A 26,347-nucleotide genomic window follows, 5' to 3' on the forward strand; every position below is an offset into this window, starting at 1 on the left:
CTCAGCTTGAACAGAGTTCCTGCCCTGCTCTGAACTAATAAATATTATCTGTGCTGATTAAGGTTCTCTTTTCTGGAACCCTGCTGTGGACGACTTGGGAGTAGTTGAACTGTGCCCTGTCAGGATTTGAAGCTCTTCTTTTGGATAGAGGCTGCTGTATTGTGGATTTGGCAGTTGAAGCAGCAGTACTGACGCCCTCTTCAGCTCTAAATTCAAATGGACACACAGTAGGATACAATCTGGGACTTTGCTTGTTCAGAGACTGTTTAAGGTCGGGTGCTATATCACATGCTGATTCTGGTTGAAATACTTAACATGAGTTTATGACAAAGTTGAGTTTTCTCTTGTACTATATACATGTGTTTATATGATAAATGCAGATGCTTAGGAAGTGAACAGATTTATTTCAGTCATTCATTCCAGTAAAGATAAAACTGTTACTCACTAAAGAGCGTGTGGATTCATTTCTGATACTGGGTTGGGAATCAAAGTGCAGGTTTCAGACACAAGGAGTCATAAAGAAAATTGAACTTTAAGGGTTACATATTCATGTCTTTAAACGTTCAGTTACTAAAGGAAAGGACTCAACGGGACAAGGAAAAAAAGCCACGGGGGTTGCCTGCACAACCAGAAAAAACGGAACGCTTTCCTCGGTACGCTCCTGAGCCAGGAAAAAAGTTTTCCTTGGGGCACTGACGGAAGGTAATCTCTGGCGCATTACCACCCGAGCCAGCTCCCACTGCAGCACTGCCCTGGCGGCAGCTCGCGCCTCCCACGTGCCCAGGTGCTGACCGCGCCCTCCTCCGGCCGTGTATCTGCGTCTCCCGCGCACTCTCAGAACCGCACGCGCCGGCCCCCCCGCATCAGGGGGCTTGGGGCGCTTCGGTGCTAAATGCCTCCCTTTGCCTCTTAGGACTTTTATCTTTGCTCCGGAAGCAAGTAGTGGCCGGTGGCGAGAACAGCTAGCGTGCCAACTTGCAGGATGGCTTGCTGGGGAGAGTATCGGGTAAGCGCTCACAGGCTTTCCCTTTCACTTCGCGGCCCTTTCCCCCGTCGACTGCTCTCTGTAAAGGTTAATAATTAGTTCTTACAAAAGCTGTTACAAAGCAGAGTTGGCAAAGTAGGCCGGAACTCAGAAAACTTCTTCCAAGGCCCCTCCGCCCCCTTGTTTTTGATCTAGAGACGGATTATATAGAACATTCCATAGAAAGGAGCGCTAGGTGCCTATGGCAGAATACTGAAGGAAAGATCAAATCAGAACGCATCTTAAGCTTGCTTTTATTCACAGGAGACTTGTCGATGTTAATCGTTGCGGTAGAAAATGTGCAGTTCCTCTCGTGGCTAGGCAGGCAACGATTCAGTTAATGCATCTCGCTGCTCCGTTTTCCTAATAGAGTCTGGAGTATAGCTCGGGAACAAACGAGCTCCATACGCTTTCCTACTAATTGAGCACGCCTCCAATTTTCTGTCCTGGAGCCTAGAGCTAGTCTGGGGCAAGGTTATGGGGAGTCTAGGCAGGAGAACAGCTGGTTTCCTGCTCCAGACTCCTCCCCTTCCAAGCAGGGTACTGGGAACTGGAGAAGAAGAGTGAGCCTGCAGCACAGCAAAGACGAGCAGCTCTGTTCCCTACTTCAGCCCCTCCCGTCGTTCTCTCTCTCACCCATAGGCATGATCCCTTTTGCTGTCTGTCTTCAGGCACCTAAGAGTTGGCCGCCTCCACTTGCTGGAAATCTCTCCCCCCCACACCCACCAGACCTGATGCGCTGCCAAAGCTATGGCATGTACATTTATGGATTGCAGATGATACTAATTGTGTGGGATAGTTAAAACCCAAGCTGACTGTATAAAGCTTCAGGAGGTTCTAGTAATGGAACATGAGCATCCACATGGAAAATGGAGTTTATTATAGACAAGTGCAAAATGATGCACTTTGCAAGAAAAAAAAGATACAAACTTACAGTACACACTGCCAGAGCCGTAGCCAGGCCATTTGGCACCTGTGGCCAAGTGAAAAAGTGCACCCTCACCCTGAGCAACACAAACGGCACCATGAATTGGGAGACGCTGTTAATTGTAGGGGGCTTTAATTTTATATTTTACTTTGGCTCAGCAGTTTCCTCCTGCCCCTTTGAGCTTTCAGCTCAGCTGAAACCAGTTCAGGGATCCTGGCACCATGAGCCTAATTTATTTTTAAACTTTATAACGTGCTCTGTTTACAGTTCAAGGAGAGGTATAATATTTCATATATATTAAAACTTATAATGTTTACAGTTCTAGGAGGGGTATAATATTTCATAATTATATTAAAACTTATAACCAAAAAGTTCACAAATAAAAATATTTGTATATCCATGGCACAAATATTGTTTGCTATATTTAAATTAGGTTTTTAATGTTGGAATAATGAGTATGGAAAATATTTATTTGTATTTTATCCAATCAAAGGATTCAGAAACATCAAACCTGTCCAATGTACACAATGTAAGAGACTGGGAACTACTCACAAAGTTTCTCTTTGAAAAATCTGGGGACCAGCTGGAATGGTACTTGCACATGCAGAAATTTCAAATTCAGTTTCAGAATTGCAAAGTACAGTCTTCTGAGGTAAAAATATCTTACAACATGTATACTATATTTACATGCACTGTTGTGGTGCCAACAGAAAACCCTCTAAAAAAGCAAAATAGATACTTGGTATACATATGGTATTTGGCTATGGCATGCTGGGTGCTTTGGCATGCTAGCATGCTTTGGCCAGGCATTGGCCCTCAGAAAGCCATTAATAAATTGAATTACAATTACAACATAGTAAACTTCCCATACCAAAACACTACAACTATTGCACCAGGCCCTAAAACACCAATACACCTCCTATTAAGAAACTAGAACAAGCCAGATACTTACACAGAAACTACATGCCAGCAGAATACTTCACCTCACTCACAAGGCACACCACAGATAGACCATCCCCAAATATAAAGAGCTGATAAAATAGAAAATGCAGATAAAAATTAAGTTGGAAACTATAACAAGCCAAACTCTGTATGCAGAAACATCACTGTTCCTCATAAAACATTAAACAATAAAATCAAGAAATAGATATCAATCATAATTGTAAAACTATATTAATACAAAGAACAAATATTTCAAAACAGCTGATGAATAGAACATCAAATTTATTTATTTATTTTTAATGTTCTTGTAGCCCGCATGTTCCATACAGGAGTTCACAGTGGCTTACACAGAAACACATTCATATTCATGAACAAATAAAAATCATTCTTATAAAAGAAAAGCCTCATTCAATTTTTAAAAAGCCTGCTTGAAAATAAGTGTTTTTAAAGCCTTTTTTAAATGCATTTTTGGGCCGATACAGAAAACTGCAGGAGAGCCGGCGAGCACCCGCTCTCCCGACGTGCGCCCAGGCCACTCTACTGGGCGTGCGATTCAGGAAGCCCAGGTATGCAAATTAAAGGCCGCGGTAAAAAGGAGGCGCTAGGGATACTAGCGCGTCCCTAGCGCCTCCTTTTTGACAGAAGCGGCGGCTGTCAGCGGGTTTGACAGCTGACGCTTTATTTTACTGGTGTCTGTTGTCGAACCCGCTGATAGCCACGGGTTCGGAACACAGGCGCCGGCAAAATTGAGCATCCGTTTTCCAACCCATGGGCAGTTTTTTTTTTTTGTTTTTGTTTTTTTTAATCTTTGGGGTCTCCGACTTAATATCGCTATGATATTAAGTCAGGAGGGGGTACAGAAAAGCAGTTTTTTCTGCTTTTCTGTACACTTTTCCGGTGCTGGCCGAAATTAACTCCTGCCTTTGGCAGGTGTTAATTTCTGAAAGTAAAATGTGCGGCTTGGCCGCACATTTTACTTTCTGTATCGCCTGGGACTAACTAATAGGCTCATCAACATGCATTTGCATGTTGCGGGCGCTATTAGTTTCGGGGGGTTGGATGTGCGTTTTCCACGCGCATAAGGGGTCAAAATAGCGCGTCAAATACGCGTCCAAATGGTGCGTTTGGTCTGAGCGCACTTTACTGCATCGGCCCGTTTGTGACCATGCGTATGAACAGATTTTTGCAAGTTATTCCACAGGTGAGGGACAGCCACTGAGAAAGCTCTGTTTCGTGTTATCTCAAATTTAATGATTATGATGGTAAGTACTTCCAGCAAGTTGTGACTCGCTGATCGTAGTTGAAGAGTGGGCTTATATAGCTGAAGTGTTGAGGCTAGCCGACTGGAGGATTCGTTATTAAATTGAGGACTTTATATTATGGTCTCCAGAAGATTGGCAGCCAATGGAGTTTCATAAGCATGGGAGTGATGTGGTCCCGTAACTTGGTTTCTGACAAAATTCTAGCAGCTGCAGTGGACATATCGCAGCAAGTGGTAATCTGACGTTCAATGAATTGCAGTAGTCCAACGAATTTAATATCGATGCTTGCAACAGAAAATGAAAGTCCTTTGGTTCCAACATGGGTTTTAACTGTTTTAGTAGATGAAGTTTGTAAAATGAACTTTTTATAGTATTAATGATATGTGCATTCATTGACAGGTTACTATCCAGTATGACACCTAGGATTTTAACAGTTTGCTTAATTGGAATTTGTTGATCCTGAAAAAGGAAGGTAGGATAAGGACACAAAGGTTCCTTATTTGTAGAAAGCAAGATTACTTGAGGTTTTTTTTAGATTGAGTTGAAGTCTGTTTTATGAGCCATCATTTAACTGTGATGCAAAGTGAGACTATATCTAATGAACTGGACCATGAGGTTGAGTATGAAATGAAAAACTGAATATCATCAGGATATAAACCATAGTTTAATGCCAAGACAGGACAACAATTTATACAGAGGAGCCAATTATATATTTAAAAGAATGGAAGATAGGACAGAGGCCTGTGGTACACTAGCAGATAATGAAAATGAATTGGAGTGATATGAACCTATCCTGATTCTTTGTGTACGATCTGACAAATATGATGTAAACCTTTTTAAAACTGTTCCAGACATTCCAGTTGCAGATGGACGAAATAGTAATAGTATCGCGTGAACAAAGGTGTCAAAAGGCGGTTATTTCAAGCAGTACTATTATATAATCTCTTAGCTTCAAAACCTCAAAGTATTGTGTTATGAGATGATGATAATAGTGTGTCTGTGCTGTATCCCCTGCTAAAGCCGTGTTGTCTTGGGTCTAGTATTTCATGTTCGAGGAAATCTGCTAGTTGATGTAATACTACTGACTCAAATTTGGATAAGAATGGTAGGTTCAAAACTTGGCAATAGTGGTCATCTAATAATAGTGACATCTAATAATTAAAAACTCATAAAACTTTTTTCCAAACACTAGTAAAATCTTTCAAAATAGATACATCAAATATTACCCAATAATTAAAACTAGTAAAAATAAAAAAAAATCCCCATCTTTCCATACCTGGTAATTTTTGATTTACAGATGCCCTGAGATTGTAGTGCATTAACAAAGGAGAGTAGGCGATTGTTGTGCATAGACACTCACATGCTCATTCTCTCTCTCATATGCTCAGTCACACTCACACATTCTCTCACATGCTCAGTCACATTCATGCGCACTTTCATACTCAGTCACACATTTATCCCCATGGTTTCATAGGCTCAGCCACACACATGCGCTGTCGCATGCTTAGTCACACACATGAATGCGGTTCTCTCACATGCTCATTTATACAGATGCACGTTCTCTCTCACTTGCTCTGTCGCACACAAACTCTCCCAAACGCTCAGTCACACTTGCATGCTCTCTCACGTAGTCACTCACCCATCCCTATGCTTCACATGATTAGTCACTCACCTGTGCGCTCACATGCTCAATCACTCACACCCATGCGCTCTCACATGTTCAGTCACATGCATATGCTCCCTCTCAATGCTCTGTCACACACGTGCATGATTTCTCACATTGTCACACATGGCATGTGCTCCTTTTCACACGTTTAGTCATGCATACCCAATCTCACATGCTGAGTTACACATACATACACATGCCTTCTTACTTGTTTCCCTTCCTCTGGAATTACAAGAGCAGCAGCAGGATCCTTCTCCCTCAGCCTATCAGACCTTTGCTCTTTCTTCTAGCCTGGGGCCCTGACAGTAGAGATGTTAGACTGATGGAGCTTTTTTCTGCCAGCAGGCCATGCTACTCCTCCTACTTCTGACTGCCAAATGGAGGGGGGAGCTGGTGCTGCTTTTAGCAGCCTGAGTACCGCGCTGCTCTTCCTGCTCCGACTGGATAAGAGGCCGCTGCTGATGGTTCCTGTGGCCCTGTGGGCCTCACTGTTGAGAGTCGAGTGCCTGCGCAGGCTGCCTCTGAGCCGAGCAGAAGTGTTGTCCTGATTTAGCTTCCCCCTCAAGTAGAGTGTGCATCAAGCTGGGGTGAGAGTACATTGCACAAATCTCATCTTTGTGCACCTTTCCTCATTCCAAATCACATCAAATCTTCACTGATGTGTGCTCTGCTGTTCGTATGTCTGGCTGTGCGTGTAAAACTGGGCCCCAGAACCTAGGACACCACCAAAACCTCACCTTGAGCTACTAGATGACCCGCCTATTGTTACAAATAGTTTACTTATATGAGAGTCTTATAAAGAGTCTCTGTCTCTCTCGCTCTTTCACTCTCGCCAGGAGCAGCCCAAAAATAAGGAAATTCCTGTCTGGGTACTTCGCAAGCTGCAAAGTGAAAATATCTTGGGTGCGATAAATTTAACGCATGTTGCGATGAAATATTGTGCGGTGCGATAACTCAAAAGTTACCCTAACCACACCTCTCTTCCTTATCGCAGACATTATTCATATGAAACTTATAGCATTTTCATGAATCTAGGGGTTTGGTAACAAGTAAAATTTCTTTAAATACTTTACAGGCACACTAACAACTTCCAGTGAAACATTCAACAGGTAGGTACATTTCTTTTAACTGTTTACCTTTCGCTATTAACTACTTTCTTTCCAAAGCATGTCACATATTAACTTTCATTTTTTTTCTTTTATCTTACAGGTACAACAACACCAGCAACAAAAGAATATCTAAATTTCAGGTCAAACGATCAGCACAAACTTGTAGTGAAAATTTATTAAATCAAGCAATATGATTATTTTCTGAAAATATTTTCACTTTCTGTTTCTTGCAGGTTTCAGTTCTTATTCAGAAAATCACTAGGTAACTATAGAATATCTTCAGTACTCAAGAGGTGAAAACACTACATTTCTGTCATTTTCCTTGTGCCTTACTCTTTGCATCACCTTTTGCATGTCCCTGAGTATTTCTGTGTGTATATTCTGTCTGTGCTTATGTAACAACTGTGCTTTGTAACAAGTGTGCAAGAAATAGCTCACAGTTCTGCAGTTCTTGATGGTGCTGTTGGAGTGTGTAGCTGCACTTTCTTCTTCTTTAAATCTTTGATAGTCTCTCTGGTCCTCTGATCCACATCTGGCCATACCACCTATCGTGAGCTTTACCAAATAAAAAAAAGAGACTATCTACTCTTTACGCAAGTTATCTTCCAGCAGAATCAAGGTATGTGTATGCCTCGTTTTCTGGAACCATTTTCCTGGATTGTGAACTAGCTAATAAAAAAAACAAAACATAAAACAAGTGTGTCCTTATCTAATTTCTGCCTGTTACTCTAATTTACTTTTCTTTCTCTGATTATGTGTCTGACAGTCTTACTGGCATGCAACTCTAGTACAGAAGGATTTTAATTAACAGAGAAATCAGCGCTTTACATGCTTCAGGATTGCCATAAAACTGAAAACAGAATAGCTGAAAGTCCAGGTTTGTTCCTGTGGGCGGTGAGGCTATTCAGTTTTGCTGCAGAGGCAGAGAGATAACTGTCATGTTGTGATGAAGTACTTTGATGAACACTGCATTCCAAGACACATCATCCATGAATGCTCATGTTTATCAGTGGGCACGGAGACCGTGGGAGATAGCAGAGATCTACATCCAATCTCTGTATATACTTACACGCACTTTTTAAAAAATTGTATATTTAGCTCACGCCTTTTCATTAGAACTTAAGAAATTGCCATGCTGGGTCAGACCAAGGGTCCATCAAGCCCAGCATCCTGTTTCCAAAAGAGGCCAAACCAGGCCACAAGAACCTGGCAATTACCCAAACACTAAGAAGATCCCATACTACTGATGTAATTAATAGCAGTAGCTATTCCCTAAGTAAACTTGATTCCCTGTACGTACCAGGATCAGTCCAGGACACCTGGGTTGTGACTCCGCACCAGTAGATGGAGACATAGCAAGACTTGTCGGACTGAGCCATATATGACCCTGTGCCAGTCACAGCCCCTCAGTCTTACTCTGTCTCCAGTAGATGGTGCAGGTGCAGTCACAGCCCCTGCCTGCCCTGATTCTGGTAGTCAGTCAGGGTTGGTTGATTTTTAGTAGTTTCAGTATTTTTAGGTAAGCCTAGTTTGAGGTTTTCTTCCAAATTGGGTTTTGTTTTTTTGATTGGAGAGTGAAGTCCCGTCCGCCCTGCCTCCCAGGGGAGTTGTGAGGTTCTGAGGGGACCATCCCCCCCTGGTCGAGGCCGCTGCTAGGGTAGAGGACCCGGCTTCTCTAGTAGCAGCGCCAGGGGTGACACCGGGGAGCCTGGTTCACTCACCCCTGCAGGAACAGGGCTCCAGGACAGAGGACAGCGGCAAGCGTTTGTAAAAAAAAAAAGTTTGTTTGTTTTGTTGCTGCCGGCTCTCCGTTGCCTCGCGTCGCCGCTCCGTTTTCTCTCGGGGGGGGGGGGGGGGGGGCGCGCCGCTAGCAGGAGGGAGGTCGCCGAGTTTGTTTTGATTTTAATTTGGTCGTGTCTCTCTTTTTAGCCGCGATCGCTGGCATGCCACGTGGGTCGTCTTGTCGGGCCTGTGGCTCGGCGCGCGCGCCTATTGCGGGAGGGCCTCTGTGCGGCCTGCGTCCCGGGCGGAGAGGGGTTGTCCGGGGCACCTCGGGAGACCCGGTCCAGGGCCGCGTGATAGGCCCCAAGAGCTTTCCTGCTCAGCGTGGGAGTGGCGGCCATTTTGGCCACCGGCCGCAAAATTGCGCGGGATGCAGCGGGGGATACAGCTTTGCCTCCCGTGCTTTCCCCACAGCGGGGCACAGCGGGGGGGTCGCCCCGGAGGGGCTTAGGTCCCCTGGGGATACCGGTGACGATTCCTCGGGTTCCGGATCTTTTTCGGCTGACTTTGCGCTTTTGCTGCGCAAAGTGCTTAAATGCAAGCGCAGCCAAGGGGGAGTCTCTGTGGGGGGATCCCGCAAGGCCCCCCCCGAGGAAAAGGAAAGCTAAGGAGGCTGCGGAGATTGCCCAGGAGCCGTCACGAGGGAAGCGGCCTCCACGTGGCGTCCCGCAGGAGTCTGATCCAGAATCTTCCTCCGTGACTGATACGGATTTCCCCGAGGACCCCCTGAAGGGGGCCGAGGAGGCGGCGGCGGACGGTTCCACCCAGCCCAGCGCGGGCAAAGGGGCACAGGCCGTGAAAGGGGATGACCCCAAGGTGGTCCGGCTTTTCCGCAGGGAGGAACTGTCCCCACTAATTCCGGCCATTCTTCAGGAACTGGGAATAGAGGCCCCGCCGGTGGTGGTCCGACGAGGCCAACATGGATCCGGTCCTGTTAGGTCTCACGGGACTGGCAGTTGCCTTTCCGTTTCACTTTTCTTCAGATATCTTGTTCCGGGAAAGGGATACTCCGGAGTTAGGATTGAAGGTCAGCAAGGCCATGGATAAGCTTTACCCGCTATCGGAGGATGCGCTGGAGCTTCTCAGACTCCCGAAGGTGGATTCAGCGGTTTCCGCGGTGACGAAGAGGTCTACCATCCCGGTTATGGGAGCGACGGCTCTCAGGGACATACAGGACAGGAAGCTGGAAGTGCAACTTAAGAAGATCTTTGAGGTGTCTGCCCTGGGGGTGCGGGCCGCCATCTGCACTAACTTCGCTATGCGAGCTAGCCTGCGCTGGGCCCAGGTCCTTCAGGCGAATGCGGGCCTGTCTGCAGAAGAGGCATCTCAGGCAGATAGGTTGGAGGCGGCAATAGCGTATGGGGCAGATGCTCTTCACGATCTGCTACGTACGTCAGCTAGGTCCATGGTGGCTGCTGTGTCGGCGCGCCGCCTCCTGAGGCTGCGCAAGTGGGCGGTGGATGGCTCTTCCAAGGCTCACCTCGGGGCGCTGCCATTCAAGGGGAAGTTGTTGGTTAGCAAGGAGTTGGATGATTTAATGATTTCTCTGGGGGAGAACAGGGCTTTTAAGCTGCCCGAGGACAGATCCAGGGCGCGGTCCTCGTTTCCTGCCAGGTCCCGTTTTCGTGGTCCCAGGAAATCGCGTCCTCAAAGGTCTACCGGCCCCTCGTATAGGTCGTCTTCCTCCCGAACCCCTCAGTGGCAGCAGTCCTTTCGGGGGAAACGTTTCGGTAGACAAGGAGGAGCCTCGTTGGGCACGGGGTCTAAGGCTTCGCAATGAAATGCGGTCGGCCCATCCCTCGCCTCAGCACGTCGTTCCAAATGTCGGGGTGCGGTTAACGTTATTTTTTGAGGAATGGGCCAGCGTGACGTCTGACTAGTGGGTCCTCAACGTGATAAGACACGGCTACGCATTAGATTTTGCTCGCATCCCAGCGGACAAGTTCCTTGTCTCGCCCTGCAAGGCCCCCCCGAGAAGAAGGCGGCGGTGCTAGAAACCATCCGACGCTTGGAAAGCTTGGGAGCCATTTCCCCTGTCCCTGTCAATCAGTACGGCAAGGGACGTTACTCCATTTACTTCATCGTTCCAAAGAAAGACGGCACGTCACGACCAATCCTGGATCTAAAAGGGGTAAACAGATGCCTTCGCGTTCCTCACTTCAAAATGGAGACGATTCGTTCGGTGATCGCCTCGGTGCGCCCAGGCGAATTCCTGGCCTCCCTAGATCTCACGGAAGCATACTTTCACGTGGGCATTCAGCCGTCGTTCCAGCGATTCCTAAGGTTCTGCATCCTGGGGCAGCATTACCAGTTTCGGGCGCTCCCGTTTGGTCTCGCAACGGCTCCCCGTACATTCACGAAAGTAATGGTAGTGGTGGCGGCGCAGCTACGCCGGGAAGACTTCTGGTTCATCCTTACCTGGACGATTGATTGATTCGGGCGAAGTCCGAGGGTCAGTGTCGGCTGGCAGTGGCCAGGGTCCTACAGCTTTTGCAGTCCCTAGGCTGGGTAGTCAACTTCAACAAGAGTCAACTGACACCCACACAGACCTTGGAATATCTTGGAGCCGTATTCGACACGAAACAGGGCAAGGTGTTCCTATTTCACGAACGGATATGCAAACTGCAAGCTCAAGTGAGGCGGTTATTGTCTCTCCGCCGCCCGCGGGTCTGCGATTATCTGACGGTTCTGGGTTCTATGGCTTCAGCGCTCGCGTTGGTTCCCTGGACGTTCGCTCATCTGCGGCCATTGCAGTCATCCTTACTATCCCGCTGGAAGCCGGTTTCGGAGGAGTTCCACCTACCGCTTCCACTCGCGGCCCAGGCGAGATCCAGCCTGCTCTGGTGGCTGGATTCCAGTCATCTGTCCTGTGGAGTGTCCCTTCTGGTGCCCAATTGGACGGTGGTGACCACGGATGCCAGTCTCTCCGGTTGGGGAGCGGTTTGCCTAGGAAAGTCGGTTCAAGGCCTATGGTCAGCGTCGCAAGCCCAGTGGTCTATCAACCGACTAGAGACCAGAGCGGTCCGTCTGGCACTGCAAGCCTTCCTACCGCTGGTGTGAGGAAAGGCGGTCCGAGTGTTGTCGGACAACGCAACCACCGTGGCCTACATCAATCGCCAAGGCGGGACGAGAAGTCCACTGGTGGCGGAGGAGGCGCAGCTCTTGATGGCCTGGTCGGAACAACATCTCAGCAACGTTGCAGCGTCTCACATTGCCGGAATCGACAACGTCCAGGCGGATTTTCTCAGCAGTCATCGCCTGGATCCCGGGGAGTGGGAGCTGGCGGACGAAGCGTTCCTCCTCATTTGCAAGAAGTGGGGAATGCCCCACATGGATATGATGGCCACATGGCACAACACGAAGGCCCCGCGATTTTACAGTCTGCGTCGAAAGGGGAGCAGAAGGCGTCGACGCGTTGGTGCTTCCCTGGCCGACGGATGTGCTGCTGTACGTGTTTCCCCCGTGGCTGATGATCGGCAAGATTCTGCGGCGCATAGAATTGCACCCGTCCAACGTGATCATGGTGGCACCGGAGTGGCCGCGCCGTCCGTGGTTCGCAGACCTCATCCAGTTGTCGGTGGCGGCTCCCCTTAGTCTCCAGGGGTTCGCGGGGCTCCTCCATCAGGGCCCCGTCTGTTTGGAGGATGCGGATCACTTCTGTCTCGCGGCATGGCTTTTGAAAGGAATCGGTTGAAGAGAAAAGGTTACTCAGATGCGGTGATAGCCACGCTGCTGAGGTCCAGGAAGCAGTCTACGTCCCTGGCTTATGTCCGTGTCTGGGTGGTCTTTGAGGAATGGTGCGTGAAGCGTGGGGTGGATCCCACTTCCGCTTCTGTATCCGATATTCTGGCGTTTCTCCAGGCCGGTCTGGCCAAAGGCTTGGCGTGCAGTTCTCTACGGGTCCAAGTGGCGGTGCTTGGTTATTTGCGAGGTAAGGTCCGGGGAACCTCCCTGGCTCTTCACCCAGATATCTCCCGTTTTCTTCGGGGGGGCTAAACATCTCCGTCCTCCATTGTGTCCCCCCTGTCCGTCTTGGAACCTCAATTGGGTTCTCTCCGCCTTATGCTCGGCACCATTTGAGCCCTTGAAGCGCGCAACTACTAAGGATCTCACGTTGAAGACAGTATTCCTGGTGGCGATTGCCTCGGCACGGCGTGTTTCGGAATTGCAGGCCTTGTCCTGTAGGGAACCGTTCTTGCGTATTTCCGATTCAGGAGTTTCCTTGTGGATGGTCCCTTCCTTTATGCCCAAAGTGGTGTCGTCTTTTCACTTAAATCAGTCAGTTGAGCTGCCCGCTTTTGCGGTCGGGGAGTCCTCTGATCCAAAATCGAGGGAACTGAGGAAGCTTGATGTGCGGAGATCCCTCCTTCGCTATCTGGAGGTTACTAATCCGTTTCGGGTAACAGATCATCTGTTTGTTTTGTTCTCTGGTCCAAAGAAAGGGGCCGCAGCTTCCAGCATGACGATCGCCCGTTGGCTCAAGGAGGCCATTGGTTCGGCATACTTGGTGCGGGGAAAACCGCTTCCCATAGGTCTTCGGGCTCACTCGACTCGATCTCAAGCTGCGTCTTGGGCGGAAGCTTCTCAGGTGTCGCCTCAAGAGATTTGTAGGGCGGCTACCTGGAAGTCGTTGCATACCTTTATCAGGCATTACCGGTTGGATGTCCGGGCTACAGATGCCGGGGGATTTGGAGAGAGGGTACTCCAAGCGGGACTCTCTACTTCCCACCCTCGGTAAGTTGGCTCTGGTATGTCCCAGGTGTCCTGGACTGATCCTGGTACGTACAGGGAAAGGAAAATTAGTTTCCTACCTGATAATTTTTGTTCCTGTAGTACCAAGGATCAGTCCAGGATCCCGCCCGCAGTGCTGCGCTGAAGTAACGGAGAGTCCGCTCATCGTTGTTAGTTAATCTGACCGCTTGTTTGGCTCTCCCGGTTGGGGAGTCCAGTTCCAGAAGGGGTTTGGAATTATTTTTCCGTTCAAGTAGCGATTTTACTAGATAGTTTTGGTTTTCTGGTTGGATTTCTACTTTGACATTACGTATGACTGAGGGGCTGTGACTGGCACAGGGTCATATATGGCTCAGTCCGACAAGTCTTGCTCTGTCTCCATCTACTGGTGCAGAGTCACAACCCAGGTGTCCTGGACTGATCCTTGGTACTACAGGAACGAAAATTATCAGGTAAGAAACTAATTTTCCTTTAATAGCCATTAATGGACTTCTCCAAGAACTTATCCCAACCTTTTTTGAACCCAGCTACACTAACTGCACTAACCACATCCTCTGGCAACAAATTCCAGAGCTTTATTGTGCGTTGAGTGAAAAAGAATTTTCTCCGATTAGTCTTAAATGTGTTACTTGCTAACTTCATGGAATGCCCCCCTAGTCCTTCTATTATTCAAAACTGTAAATAAGAGTCACATCTACCCGTTCAAGACCTCTCATGATCTTAAAGACCTCTATCATCCCCTCTCAGCTGTCTCTTCTCCAAGCTGAACAGCCCTAACCTCTTCAGCCTTTCCTCATAGGGGAGCTGTTCCATCCCCTTTATTTTGGTTGCCCTTCTGTGTACCTTCTCCATCGCAACTATATCTTTTTGAGATGCGGCGACCAGAATTGTACACAGTATTCAAGGTGCGGCCTCGCCATGGAGCGATATAGAGGCATTATGACATTTTCCGTTCTATTAACCATTCCCTTCCTAATAATTCCTAACATTCTGTTTGTTTTTTTGACTGCTGCAGCACACTGAGCCGACGATTTTAAAGTATTATCCACTATGAAGCTTAGAACTCTTTCCTGGGTGGTAGCTCCTAATATGGAATCTAACATCTGGTAGCTACAGCAAGGGTTATTTTTCCCTATATGCAACACCTTGCACTTGTCCACATCAAATTTCATCTGCCATGTGGATGCCCAATCTTCCAGTCTTGCAAGGTCCTCCTGTAATGTACCACAGTCCGCTTGTGATTTAACTACTCTGAATAATTTTGTATCACCGTTTGAAGTAAACCTGATCGGGGAGGGAGCAGCTGGAACAGCAACGGGGATAGAAAGGGCGGGAGGCCCTTTCATCTCCTCCCCACAAGTGGAAGGAGGTTTCGGCGAAGTCCGAATCGGTTCCGGCGAGATTGAAGCTGGAACAGTTGTGAAGATAGCCCAGTCCCAAAGGAACCAAGATTCTCAAAGTATATCTCTTTCTCATGCATTAACTTTGTTACCTTTTGAGCCAAGTGAAAAACCAAAGGTTGTTACTATGGATTTATTATGGTAGGTGATAACGTCGATGCAAAATGCTATAGTAAATTTGTCTGCAAATATAAAAGAAATGCAAACTGCTCTATATAATTAACACCGGAAATAAATCAACATTCTGTAAGAACATAAGAAAATGCCATACTGTGTCAGACCAAGGGTCTATCAAGCCCAGCATCCTGTTTCCAACAGAGGCCAAACCAGGCCATAAGAACCTGGCAAGTACCCAAAAACTGTCTATTCCATGATACCATTGCTAATGGCAGTGGCTATTCTCTAAGGGCCAGATTTTAAATGCCCTGCACGTGTAAATCTGGCCGGATTTGCGCGCCAGCGTGCGTAAGTCCCGGGGCTTCATAAAAGGGGCGGGGAGGGGGGGCGTGTCAGGGGGGGCAGTTCGGGGCGGGACCAGGGGCGTGGCACCGGCCTGGGGGCGTGGTCGAGGCCTCCGGACCAGCCCCTGGGTTGGGTGATGGCGCACCAGCAGCCCGCTGGCACGCGCAGATTTACGTCTGCCGGGGGGGGGGTGGAAAGAAAGTTCCCTCCGAGGCCTCTCCGATTTTGGAGTGGCCTCGGAGAGAACAGGCAGCGCCCGCCGGGCTTGGCGCGCGCAGGTTGCACAAATGTGCACCCCCTTGCACTCGCCGACCCCGGATTTTATAAGATACGCGCGTAGCCGCGCGTATCTTATAAAATCTTTTGTTCGCGTCTGGCGCAAAATTATAAAATCTACCCCTAAGTGAACTTAATAGCAGGTAATGGACTTCTCCTCCAAGAACTTATCCAATCCTTTTTTAAACACCGCTATACTAACTGCACTAACCACATCCTCTGGCAACAAATTCCAGAGTTTAATTGTGCGTTGAGTAAAAAAGAACTTTCTCCAATTAGTTTGAAATGTGCCCCATGCTAACTTCATGGAGTACCCCCTAGTCTTTCTACTGTCTGAAAGAGTAAATAACAGATTCACATCTACTCGTTCTAGACTTCTCATGATTTTAAACACCTCTATCATATCCCCCCTCAGCCGTCTCTTCTCCAAGCTGAAAAGTCCTAACCTCTTTAGTCTTTCCTCATAGGGGAGCTGTTCCATTCCCCTTATCATTTTGGTAGCCCTTCTCTGTACCTTCTCCATGGCAATTATATCTTTTTTGAGATGCGGCGACCAGAATTGTACACAGTATTCAAGGTGCGGTCTCACCATGGAGCGATACAGAGGCATTATGACATTTTCCGTTTCATTCACCATTCCCTGTGAATTTGATTAAAGTGGAAGAAGAAATAAAACAGATAAAAAAATGTGCAGCTTTCAATAATTAAAGGAGAAACTATACTTGAGAAGAAAGTGAAAAGTATAGAAAATTCCATAAGATATAATAACTATTTAATAAGAATATTAAACTTTCCCAAGTGTAAAATTATCTCTCCAAAGGAACAGTTAAAGAACTACTTTCAAGAAATATTGTTATTAACACCTGAAAAGCTACCAGTGGTATTGAATGCATATTTTTTATTGAGGAAAAATGAACAACAAAACGAAAATTTACAAGAAGATGGATGTCACAGAATTGATAGACAACACAAAAAAAGAGCCCTGTGTATCAAAATCAATAGGCAAAAGGCACCACCTAATTAATTATTCCAGTTGACTCAGTGTATGTCCAACAATGTGTCAAATATGCAATATTTTGTAAGATGCCGCATCAGCAAGCCTGGCAACGTGTTGAACCATCCGGTCTGATCTTCATCTGTGGCTCTTACCGGCTGTATAGCCTGTAGGAAATGTTCAAGCAGAAACGGACTAAAAATCTATTTATAATCCATCCGAGATGGCTATAAATCCTGTATGCCGGCTAAATCCATGCACAACGGCTCCACAGCCTGTAAAGATGTTAAACAAGTAATCCGTCTGTCCCAACTGTAAAGATATCTCTATCTCCAACCCAATCCAACAGAATTGATAGAGACATCTTACAGCTCCCAAGTTGAAATGCGAGGAACTTTATTGGTGAAATTTAAATTTTCAGAAGACAGAGATAATGTATTAAAGTTATTTTTAAGTAGAAGATCCTCTTTATATTTGGGGCAAAAACTATGGGTTTGCCCTGACGTCTCTAAGGAGACTCAGTTAAGACGTAAGAAATTTCTAGTGTTGGCTAATCAGGCTAGAACCTTTGGAATACAGTTAAATATTAGATTTCCTTGCAAATGTATAATGAAAATTGATGGAACAAGATTTGTTTATTATGAACCTGAACAGTTAGAGAAATATTAGAGAGTCGTCGGAACCTTGGAACTGAGCTAGTTACATCTTCTTCTTAGTTGTAAGGAAAAGGAAGTGTACTCCGTAATCTCCCAATTGTTTGAATTTGAATTATTTGGTATATTTTGCTCTAAAGAAGGATCCTCTCTCCCATTGCTTTGTAACAGGGAAGATACATATATTTATAATTTGTAATGTTATGGTTATAATATGTTTCCCTTTTAGGGATAATATATGTAATGATGTGATATGTACTCCTAATTTTTGATTATTTCTATTTGAATTGTATTCAAGTTTGAAATTTGCAAAATTTAAAAAAATAAAAAAATTTCATCTGCCATTTGGATGCCCAATCTTCTAGTCTTGCAAGGTCCTCCTGTAATGTATCACAGTCCGCTTGTGATTTAACTACTCTGAATAATTTTGTATCATCCGCAAATTTGATAACCTCACTCATCGTATTCCTTTCCAGATCATTTATATATTTATTGAAAAGCGCCGGTCCAAGTACAGATCCCTGAGGCACTCCACTGTTTACCCTTTTCCACTGAGAAAATTGACCATTTAATCCTACTCTGTTTTCTGTCTTTTAACCAGTTTGTAATCCACGAAAGGACATAGTCTCCTATCCCATGACTTATTGGTTCCCGTAGAAGCCTGTCATGAGGGACTTTGTCAAACGCCTTCTGAAAATCCAAATAGACTACATCTACCGGTTCACCTTTATCCACATGTTTATTAAACCCTTCAAAAAAAAATGAAGCAGATTTGTTAGGCAAGACTTACCTTGGGTAAATCCATGTTGACTGTGTTCCATTAAATCATGTCTTTCTATATGCTCTACGATTTTGATCTTTAGAATAGTTTCCACTATTTTTCCCGGCACTGAAGTCAGGTTCATTGGTCTATAGTTACCCGAATCACCCCTGGAGCCTTTTTTAAATATTGGGGTTACATCGGCCACCCTCCAGTCTTCATTTTTGAATTCCTTCAGTACCCTAGGATACATACCATCTGGTCCAGGTGATTTGCTACTTTTTAGTTTGTCCATCTGGCCTACCTCATCTTCCAGGTTCACAGTGATTTCGTTCAGTTCGTCTGACTCATCACCCCTGAAAACCAACACCGGAACTGGTATCTCCCCAACATCCTCATTAGTAAACACGGAAGCAAAGTATTCATTTAGTCTTTTTGCAAAGGCCTTATCTTCCCTAAGAGCCCCTTTAACCCCTCAGTCATCTAATGGTCTAACATACTCCCTCACAGGTTTCTTGCTTCGGATATATTTTTAAAAAGTTTTTATTATGAGTTTTTGCCTCTATGGCCAACTTCAATTCAAATTCTCTCTTCGCCTGTCTTATCAATGTTTTACACTGAACTTGACAATGCTTATGTTTTATCCTATTTTCTTCAGATGGATCCTTCTTCCAATTTTAGAAGGATGGTTTTTTTTGGCTAAAATAGCCTCTTTCACCTCACCTTTTAACCATGATGGTAATCATTTTGCCTTCTTTCCACCTTTCTTAATGTGTGGAGTACATATGGACTGCGCCTCTAGGATTGTATTTTTAAACAATGTCCAAGTCTGTTGAACACTTTTAACCTTTGCAGCTGCACATTTCAGTTTTTTTCTAACTATTTTCCTCATTTTTTCAAAGTTTCCCTTTTGAAAGTTTTTAGTGTTAGGGCTGCAGATTTGCTTATTGTCCCCCTTCCAGTTATTAGTTTAAATTTGATCATGTTATGATCATTGTTGCCAAGTGGCCCCACCATCGTTACCAAATCCTTCATTCCACTAAGAATTAAATCTAAAATAGCTCCCTCTCTTGTTGGTTCCTGAACCAATTGCTCCATGAAGCAATCATTTATTACAACCAGGAACTTTATGTCTCTAGCAAGTCCTGATGTTACATTTACCCAGTCAATATTGGGGTAATTGAAATCTCCCATTATTATTGCACTGCCAAATTGGTTTGCTTCCCTGATTTCTCTTAGCATTTCTTCACTGTCTGACCATTTTGTCCAGGTGGACGGTGGTATACACCTATCACTATACTCTTACCCAACACACATGGGATTTCTACCCATATAGATTCTACTCAGCATTTAGTTTCTTGTATGATCTTTATCCTGTTGGACTCTATACCCTACCGGACATAAAGTGCCACACCCCCACCAAGTTGATCCTCCCTATCATTGCGATATAATTTGTACCCTGATATAGCACTGTCTCATTGGTTATCCTCCTTCCACCAAGTCTCTGTGATACCAATTATGTCACTCATCATTTGCTGCTGTACACTCTAACTCTCCCATCTTACTTCTAACATAGGGACTCGAGACCTTCGTTCCGGCAATCTCGCTCCTCCCCCCCCCTTTGCAAATAATACTACATAACAACTGTATGGTGATAAACAAAAGGCAGCAGTTTATTAAACCTAACCCGAGCCAACATCTTAACATAAATGCAAATAACATCCTCCTCCCCCTCCTCCGCCGCATCCCAATCTTCACTTACACCGTGGCCCGGTGATAAGCTAGCATTTACCCCCCTTTTTCCCCTACTTACCCCGCCGCGTCACCAGCGAGGGTAAGCTTGCGGCCTGAGCATCGGCCCCCCCCTTGCTCGTTAGGCCTTCCCGTGTAGCGGCCCCAAGCTACACGGGCATTCCTCCCCCCCCTCCGAACAGTCCATTACAATGTCACAATATACAATACAATATATGGCTCGGGTTTTCCGTCACCAACAAAGACCCAGCTGCGGTCTTTGTACCCCCACTGCGGCCCCCTAACCTATCTGCTGCCGAAGCCCATCTTCCAAGGCATTATTAAACAGGTCAATACCAACTTCAGAAAGGTGGACCCCGTCCCCTAGAAAATAACCCCCCAAAAGCTCCCAAGACCACTGATGCCGAATCCAAAATCCACCCTCCCTCACCAACCAGTTACCGATTTGGCGATTCAATTTTTTGACTCCGTTACGCCATATAGGCTCACGGTGGTGCTTGAAGCGAATGATCACGTCAGACCAACCCAATTTAGTGTGGGGCAATCTATTCATGAGAGAAGCGAAATCCTTGCGCATGATTGTGATTAATTGTCGACATGACAGCTTGCCGACATCGTTGCCGCCCAAATGAATGATAATCCATCTAGGGACACCCCATCGGTCAATATTGCCTTGCAAAATGTCACATAATTCCCCCCATCGCATCCCCCCCTTTTCCGATCCATCGCACTCTGACGCGTCGGCGATCAAGATTCAAATTCTCGCCGTAAGGTCTCTTCGTAGCCTGGCGGTGAGCACGATGGATAAAGGAATGACCCACGATCCAGGCACATTCCCCGCTCGACGCCTCCCAGACCCGATCTGCAAGACAAACAATCCCGTTACTAAGCAGCCATGTCGGACAACCTGCCGCTACTTTCGCACATAAGCCCTGAACACCTCCGACTTCCATCTCCCCAACGCCTGTATCCCTGTCGCTGACCAGCCCATTTCCGCCGCCGTTGTAGCCGCACCTATGCGAAAGGAATGCGACGTATAGCGGCACACCTCCCACCCTAAGCACCCCACGACTCTACGCAACACCGTCACAAATTGATACCGCGTGAGGGGAGAGCCATCCGCATGCACTAAAAAATGGCCCCCCACCCCCGGCCGTACCAATACGTATGCCAGTGCCAAACGCACCGGACATACCCTCCCGCACGCCGCCCGGATTAAGGAAATCCAGGCGCCTTTGCCCGTCTGATCCGTTTTCGACATGCGAATCCGAAGTGTTACCCGCTTCGCATACACGCACACATCAGCTACTTGTAACCCCGTTCGCCCACCATCGACCCTGGACTTCGCAACTAATTCCCCTATGCGAAGGGCACCGAAGAAGGCCCAGGAAAAAGCCAAACGAAACAGCGACAGCTCATACTCAGATCCACAAACACCCTGCAAGCCGGTGGCCAACGCAATCAAATCCCCATACCGAATTGGTCTCCGTTTATCCCCCCGGACACCCTGCCCCGTACCCCAGCCTTCCAACAATTTCTTAACCAAAAAACTGCGCAAAGGGCTATCATGACCCTCCAACTTGCGAAAGAAAACAAAACCCGCCAATTGACTCTTGACGGATGCCCGGGAGAAACCAGCGCCTTTCGCCCACAGTATAAACTGAACCACCTCGGCATCCCGCACCATCCCCCCCCAGCCCACCCCCGAGATAATAAAAAACGAGTCACAGCAGCATTGTCAGCCACGTAAGATCTCCAGGTCGTCGGAGCCACGGAACGTCGGATGAAGTCCCATGTTTCGTCAGGCCGAGGTTCCACAAGTGTGCGGGGACTCGCTCTCCCTGCCGGTCCGCCTGAGGCGCCGCCGCCCGGAAGGTGTCCCACTTAAAACGAGAGAGAGCATCCGCTATGAGGTTCAATGACCCAGAGCGTGCCGCGCTCGCAGATTAACATTCAACTTTAGGCATAACAAGACCATAACTCTCAAGAGAGCAGATACTTTGGTGCACTTAGCTGACTGTTTGTTCACAACCTGGACTACCGCTAAATTATCGCACCACCACACTATTTGCTTATTAGCCAGGTCCGTCCCCCATACAGTCAACGCCACGATGATCGGGAAAAGTTCGAGGAAGGTAATATTCTTCACAATACCCTCTTCAACCCAGGTGGCCGGCCAGGGCTCAGCACACCACCTGCCTCGAAAGTAGAGGCCCAAACCGGACGCCCCTGCTGCATCTGAATACAATTCCAGCTCCTCGGTGGACACTTCCGGCTCCATCATCATACAGATACCGTTAAAAGATTGCAAGAAGTCCTCCCAAATCGCCAATTCCTCTTTTACCGGGCGCAACACTCGAATGAAGTGATGACCCGAACGAATTCCGACTGTCCGGGCAGACAAGCGACGAATGAATGCCCGCCCCATAGGAATTACGCAACAAGCGAAATTCAAGGAACCGATCAACGATTGCAACTGCCGCAGGGTAACTTTGACCGCTCCCTTAACCGTGTGAACTATCGCCCTCAGTTGGTGCACTTTATCCAACGGCAAGCGACAAATCATTGCCACAGTATCCAATTCAATGCCCAAGAAAGTCAACTGAGTTACCAGACCTTCCGTCTTGTCCTGCGCAATAGGCACGCCAAAACGTGCAGCTGTGCGCAGAAAACCCGATAACTGCTGCTGACAAACATCCGTACCGCCTGGGCCCACAAAGAAAAAATCATCCAAATAATGCAGCGAATCCGCGCACGCATTATGTGAAATCGTAGCCCAGTGAATAAACGTACTGAACGCCTCAAAAAATGCGCACGACACCGCACATCCCATCGGCAGACAACGATTAATGAAGTAGCCACCCTGGAAGTAGAAGCCTAACAACGGGAAACAAGACGGGTGTATCGGCAGCAAACGAAAGGCAGACTCGATGTCCGCCTTCGCCAGCAAAGCTCCAGGCCCCGCCTTGCGGACCAACGCCACAGCCTCGTCAAAGGATGCATACTTCACCGCACACGTGGCTGGCGGGATAAAATCGTTAACCAACCCCCCCGTCCGGATGCGACAAATTCAGTATCAATCTAAATTTACCCGCAACCTTTTTTGGAATGACAGCCAACGGGGATAAGTGCATCCGCTCAAATGGCTTACACATAAAAGGCCCGATTATCCTCCCCAAATCAATTTCCTCCTGCAATTTTGCCGTGGCTACCTGGGCCAGTTGAGACACTGACCTAGAATTTTTAGCCCTGCCTCCATGACCCGGACCCCTATATGGAATACGAAAATCTTCACGAAACCCATCCCGCAAGAGAGCGGCGGCTACCCTATTCGGGTAAGCACACAAACCCTCGATCAGTTCATTCACCAGTATAGGTGAGTCCGCTTTGCACATTAACAGGTATTTATTTGGGTCCCTTACTGACCCCGCCTCCCGCGAACACTTAAGGGCCGAGTGAGCACCCCCGCAGGTGGCACAAGCCTGCCGGAACTTACATTGGGGAAACAAACAAGTGAATTTGTTGTATCGCCAACAAACATCCGCTGCCCCCACCGCGCTCTTTGAGCCTGCACTTCCAGGTCGCATCCCTCCGACTCGAAAGGAATGCCCGCTACCACTGTCCGCTAGCAATGCACCCCCTGGAACGGGTGCCCCTCCTCCCATTCGACTCGTCCGTACAAACCCTACACTCTTGTTAGTCATCTGTGTCAACCACAGATGGATGTCCTGAGAACCCCAGGACATAAATTTATTCCCTGCCATCTTGTCCCGGAATTTCTCATCGTAGTTGAGCCAAGCCCAACTGTCATAATCCCGAAAAGCACCCAAAATGCTGTCCGCGTAGGACAGCAAAGCCCCATACTGGGAGGGCTCAAAGTGAGTAACTACACTGGCTAACCTTAAAAAACCCCGCATCCAATTAACGATGTTCTACGCGGTCCCGAACCGCTTTTCCTAAGACGTTTCTTCGCCTTCTTAGAAAGCTTCTTCCCTCCCCGTCTGCCCTCCAGTAACTTAAATATATTAACGAACTTTTGCTTCCAAATTCGCTTAACTAAACGAGTGGGGACCTCTTCCCACAATTCGGACAGGGAGGCCACAGCTGGGGGACCCGCCTGCTAGGCCGTGCCTTGCTAGATCGCGATGACTAGGTCGAAGAGCTCACGCTGGACTCCCCCGGGACCTCCGTCCCTTACCCCTACGTTCTCCACCCCAAACACGGCGGGCCTTCCGTACCTGCTTGTAGTCCCGGGGCCTCCTGGCATGCTGTTTCCGGTAGCTCGCCTCCATCCGTCGTCCTAGGCACGGATGCTGCACCAGCGCTGAGCACCTCCCGTTCCCTCCACGCTTCACGGCTGGACGGGCCAGGGCGATCATCCTCGTCTGCCTCTGTGAAAAAACCCCGTATACCACTGGCCCCCCCCTCGAACATCATCGCTCAGCGCTGCCCCCGCACCTGCGTACCCGAGCCGCCCAGTGTGCCCGACGACGCTGGGAGAGCCACTGTCCCGGCCCGGTCTGGACTGGCTGGGAAAAATTGCGCACCCAGTGACACGCCGTACTCAGTCGGCTACCCCCGAAACCCAGGCGGCCCCGCACGCTGCCCTCGCTAGGCCCCTGGATGAATTGATACCCCGACCTGGCCATGTGTCCCAAAATTTCAGTGATTAACGCGGCCGTCTCATCCGTGCCATGCTGCGGGGGGAGAAAGGGCGGCTGCGGGAGAGCAGGAGGGGGGGAATGGCGGGCGTCAGGCCTCGGGGGAAAGGGGGTGGGCACCGCGCGGGAGGGACGCCGGCCCCTTGGGGGGAATACCGAGGATGGCTCAGGGGAGCCCCGGCGAACCGTGCTCCTGCGCCTGGCCGGCTGGCCTGTGCAGGGACGCAGCAATGCAGAGCCAGGCCTATAGCTGGCTAGGGGAGGCTCAGCAAGGCTCTGCTGTAACTGTGTTACATCTGGGGACAGGTCAGGGGGAGTCCCCGGGACCAAGGTGGAGGCCTGTAACACGGGGGCAACTGGGGGCGAGGAAGGAAAGGCCCCATGAGGGCGGGGGAAGGAGGGGCACAGCAGGGGATGAGAAAGGCAGTGCCGCCGGAGAAGAAGCGGGAAAGACCGAGTAAGCGGGTGGGGGCGGGACAGACCGCACGTCAGAGGCAGGGACAAGGCCAAAGTGCGAACCAGGGCTAAAGGGAGGAGGCGGAGAATCCGGCTCCGGGCCACTTTCACCAGAATCGACCGGCTGGAGGGCCGGTAGGATCGCATGAGAAGGAGGGGCAGGAGGAAGCCGCGGAGGGCAGGGAACAAGGGCAGGGGGAGTGGGACGGCCGGAGGAACTCACCTCATGCGCCAGGGCCGGAGATGGCAGAACGCTGGTAAGCGCCGGAGAACCCCGCCGGCCGGTCCCGACTGCCGCCGCCGCAGACCGAGCGGACCTGGCCTGCGATTTCGGTGCCGGTTGAGTCCGGGAACGCCGCATGTCGGTGGACCTGCACCTCCAAACCAGGAGACGCCAGAAAAAACGCAAAACGCCGCGAAGCAAGCGCACCGGGCAGTTGAAAACCAGGCACGCAGCAAACAGAAAAAACCCTCTGCTTACCACGCTGCCTGGTTCCCAACTGCCCGAGTCCCTGCGCTTTCCCACTTTCAGACCTGTCTATCCACCAATGGGAGAGCAGCATTCGAATTCGCTGCCTCCCATCGGTGTCCCTCTCTGGCTCTACTCCTCCCCCCCTTAATCCCGCTCCTGCTCGCCGCCGGCCGGTGCTCGCCCCCTTGTTATAGTCGGCGACCCCGGACCGGCCCGGATCGCCTCCCCTTAGACTTCTGGCATTTGCATACAGACATTTCAAAGTATGTTTTTTGTTTGTTTTAACAACCTGCTTTTCAGTTGTTTGGGATAATTCGGAAATCATTAGCTTCGGTGATTTTTTACATATAGGCATATGGACTATGTTTGCTTTTAATGGAACCTCTCTGTTGGGATGCCCTAACTCTCCTGTTTCATTAGTATCCTTCAAGGATACAATTCTCCGAACCATGCACTGCTGAGTGACTGTCTGCTTTCCCGTTGTTCTAGTTTAAAAGCTGCTCTATCTCCTTTTTGAAAGTTAGTGCCAGCAGCTTGGTTCCACTCTGGTTAAGGTGGAACCCATCCTTTCGGAAAAGTCTCCCCTTTCCCCAGTTCTTTACAAAGCTGAATCCCTCTTCCCTGCACCATAGTCTCCTCCACGCATTGAAACTCTGGAGCTCTGCCTGCCTCTGGGGACCTGCACGTGGAACAGGAAGCATTTCAGAGAATGCCACCTTGGAGGTTCTGGGTTTCAGCTTCCTACCTAAAAATTTGGCTTCCAGAGCCTCTCTCCCACATTTTCCTATGTTGGTGCCCACATGTACCACGACAGCCGGCTCCTTCCCAGCACGGTCTATAATCTTATCTAGGTGATGCGTGAGGTCTGCCACCTTCGCACCAGGCAGGCAAGTTACCAGGCGGTCCTCAAGTCCACCAGCCACCCTGCTATCTACATTTCTAATAATCGAATCAAGCGAGTTTCATTCATTTTACAAGTTTAAAGATTGAAAGGTTGTGAACACATTAGGGACCAGC

General features: G+C 48.3%; 1 protein-coding gene across 8 annotated transcripts in view; it reads left to right on the forward strand.

The window, feature by feature from the left end:
* Positions 1-780: 780 nt before the first annotated feature.
* The window catches only part of SLC44A3 (solute carrier family 44 member 3), a 275,228-nt gene continuing 249,661 nt past the window's right edge, over positions 781-26,347 (forward strand). For 4 of the 8 annotated variants that reach the window (XM_029617496.1, XM_029617494.1, XM_029617493.1 and 1 more), the window contains exon 1: positions 783-1,006. Coding sequence is in view for 4 of the 8 variants with exons in the window: in XM_029617493.1 (XP_029473353.1) it covers positions 983-1,006 (24 nt within the window). In the remaining 4 variants the exon portion in view is untranslated. Of the gene's footprint in view, positions 1,007-6,897; positions 6,932-7,031; positions 7,072-7,164; positions 7,194-26,347 lie in introns of all 8 variants that reach the window. The other 4 variants (XM_029617495.1, XM_029617499.1, XM_029617502.1 and 1 more) reach the window with 3 other exon arrangements.

This window comes from Rhinatrema bivittatum, chromosome 10 (assembly GCF_901001135.1).
Source record: "Rhinatrema bivittatum chromosome 10, aRhiBiv1.1, whole genome shotgun sequence".
NCBI classification, from domain to species: Eukaryota; Metazoa; Chordata; class Amphibia; order Gymnophiona; family Rhinatrematidae; genus Rhinatrema; species Rhinatrema bivittatum.